At 40.8% G+C, this 3238-nt stretch overlaps 1 protein-coding gene across 1 annotated transcript; it reads left to right on the forward strand.

Annotated features, from left to right (window-relative positions):
* The first annotated feature begins 648 nt into the window (after positions 1-648).
* LOC108565816 (modifier of mdg4-like) lies at positions 649-2447 on the forward strand. Its single transcript, XM_017925462.1, has 3 exons — positions 649-847; positions 910-1111; positions 1183-2447. Exons 1-3 carry the CDS (start codon positions 662-664, stop codon positions 2445-2447), a joined length of 1653 nt encoding a protein of 550 aa, XP_017780951.1. The 5' UTR covers positions 649-661.
* The last annotated feature ends 791 nt before the right edge of the window (positions 2448-3238 follow it).

Below are 3238 nucleotides of genomic sequence, written 5' to 3' on the forward strand. Positions count from 1 at the left end.
AGTAGCATCATCACACACATTTGCAATTCAATTCTATTAATGAATTGCCTTAAAACCGAACAGATTGACGTTTTAATAGAATCGTTTAACATTATATGCAACTACATAAACAACCGCAATCAAATTGAATTTGTAATATATGCAACCAATTAAGCTATGTACTNNNATGTTACTTGCAATGCACTGAATGTGCTGCCAACGCAAATACTACGCACATGTTGCCAACAGTTTCGAAACAAAAGTCAGTTGACAAGTGCGTCGGGAGTTGATAGCATCATCACACACATTTGCAATTCAATTCTATTGCACAAACAGGTATGTTCTCTGTTGAGTTACGTTCGAATCATTTACTCCTCATTGCGAAGTGCGTGAAAGTGTAAAAAGTTGTGGACGAAAGCAAACAAAAAAAAAATTGCGAACGTTAATTGAAGAGGAAACTCGTACATACACACAAAAAAAAACAAAAGACGCTCTCGTGTACAACCTGCAAAAACGTCAGGACTCTGATTTAACTCTCGATTAAATTAAGGTGAGTTTAATTTCATAAAAAGCAATTATAATTAATTGTGATTGCGTTTATTAATTGTTTGTTTGTTTGTTTTTTTCGGGGCTTTTGATTAACGGTGTTTTCTGCCTTCAGTTGTTTTTGCAAGGCGTTGTTATGCGGAAAGAGGATAACCTGAAGACGAGGGTTTGCGTCCAATACGACGATCACTCGAGGCTGATGTGTTCGGTTCTTTGCTCGCTGATGGAGCATCAAAGTTTGGTGGATTTGGCTATAAGATGCGGGAACAACACGATGCACGCTCATAAATGTATATTGGCTGCGAGCAGCCCTTATTTTAGGGTGAGTATTTTCTAATAAATTGGTGATTAATTTGCTTAAGAGAATGTTTTTGTATTGGTTAGGAGCAACTGGAGAAGAATCCTGGTACGGAGCAAGTGATTATCAACGGGTTGGATTTTGTTATAATGAAATCTGTAATTGAATTCATCTATTGCGGTGAAACGAATATATTGGAGGAGCATTTGAAGCATGTCGCGGCTGCGGCGAAGCTGTTTCAGATTGGCGGTTTGCAGGCTTTGGCACCGGAAGTTAATTTCGATTCGGGTAAATTATTATTTATACTACTTTATGTACAGCTGTGGTTAACTTTAAGTGTAATTGGATTTATTTCGTAGATGAATCTATACAGATTCCGGCGCCGATTTTCATGAACAAGAAGCCGAAGTACTCGAGCGCGTACGTGCCTTACGTGCAGACGCAGAACGTGCCGATGGAGAAGCACGCTATACCTTTGCAAACGGATCCGACGTACAGGAGATTGAAGAGGAAATACGTGAAGACGACGAATATTTTAGAAGCGGAAAAAGCGTGCGCGCGCGAAGCTCGAGCCAGCAGATTGGCTTTGGAGGCGTTGAAGAAGGAATTGGGACCGTCGAATCAGATACACACATTCGAAATTGAAGACAGCTGCACGGAGACGACGGTGGAGAACTTTATACCGCACGGCGAGGAGGAGTCTTTTATGAACGAGCTGGAAGGAATGCCGCTGCAGGTGGTGAATTACTCGGATCTGGCGTCTCCGATTTTAACCACCTCCGGGCAAATAATCAATCTGCCGAAGGGCTTATCGAACAGCATCATACCGTTCGAGGTGACGAGCGAATCGGAGAAGACGATAGAGAAAATCCGAGACGTTTTCTGTCAGGAAATGCAGACGAACGTCGAGATCATGTACAAAACGCCGGAAGGTGAGTTCGTTAAGGTCACCGATGAGGTTTTGCGCAACATAACCGGCGACACGCTCCAATTTCAAGTGATCGACGAGAACGGTCGTGAAGGGGAGATCCAGTTGCTCGACGACAAGATCAAAATGAAACCGGAAAACAATCAGGACGAAGTGGATGTGGGCGCTGGAAGTGGCGATGGTAACAATCAAAACGACGATTCGAAGAATCAGAAAGGGAAAACTAATAACAAAAAGTACGAGGATGAAGATTCTTTCGCCGATTTCATCAACAGTTCGTTTCCCGAAGAAACCGTAAATCACGGCAGTCCGGATCTGAACGGGATGCTTCTGAAGCTCGGATCAGCAGAGAAGGCGGATGCGGATGATCGAAGATCGGAACGATTGATCGACGAGGATCACACCGATATTCTCAAGGAAATCAATTCGATGCAGTATTACGATAAGAGCGTTTATGAAGATGTAGCGGAAAAGATAGAGTCGGCTTTCGAAAGTGAGCAATTGGAGAAAAGCAATGATGAAGACGCGCCCAACAAGAAGATTAAGTGCAAGAAGACTGTCGAGGGTGGAGGCGGTGATGAGCCGGAACCGCGCTACTCCCCAAGGAAGACCAGATCGAATAAGTTGAGCGCCACTTTGGAGGACGTCTTCAAAAGCTTGGAGAACAAGAAACGTGCCATCGCCAAGAAGAAGTAATACGTAATGCATATTCTTATTTATTTATTTTTCTCTCACATTAGTTAACTTCAAACTTTAATTAATAAATAGACGTAGATTATTCTTACTAATTAGTCAATAATCTCATAAATTGCAAACTAGATTGAGTTTTAAAATATGAATTGAATTGAAGCTAACGGAAAAACAAAAGACGAATCCTTCGATCTCTGCGATTGCTGCAATCTCTCTCTCCATAATAACATAGATATATGATTATTGAAATTGGAGATCGATGAAGAGCGAGAACAAATAGATAAACTCAATTAACATCGACCGCAAAACTTGCGAAACTTGTTCATTACATTCAAGGTTTTTCCTACAAAACATTTGTTTTCATCGAATGAATGAATCTCTGGTTATATGCTGACGTGGATGCGTTTTGTTCGAGTTTATTAAACCCATCGGAGGTGTGTGTGTGTCCATCCAGTTTGGAGACAATCACGATCATGAATGTGGGCGCACCACAGCGAAACGTTGCCACATCGGATCGTTAAAAGTGACGAAACGAGAGCGAGATACAGATGAGAATTACGTAATTCGCGGTTCAATAACACATCGTTCTAAATGCATAGTTTCCATAACTTCATTAACGTAATTTAATAAAAAAAATAGCGTTAATTAAGTTACATTTTTTATTTCAAGTTAATAGTTAAGATATTTGAAGATATTTAAGAAAATATTAAAATCGTCTACAGCGCCTCCCAACGATCGGTAACATAAATAAAGTGCATAAGGTGTTGCATAATTCATGCGCGATAAATAACCGAAAA

The sequence above is a fragment of the Nicrophorus vespilloides genome, unplaced genomic scaffold, assembly GCF_001412225.1.
Source record: "Nicrophorus vespilloides isolate i.1.1-1 unplaced genomic scaffold, Nicve_v1.0, whole genome shotgun sequence".
NCBI classification, from domain to species: domain Eukaryota; kingdom Metazoa; phylum Arthropoda; class Insecta; order Coleoptera; family Silphidae; genus Nicrophorus; species Nicrophorus vespilloides.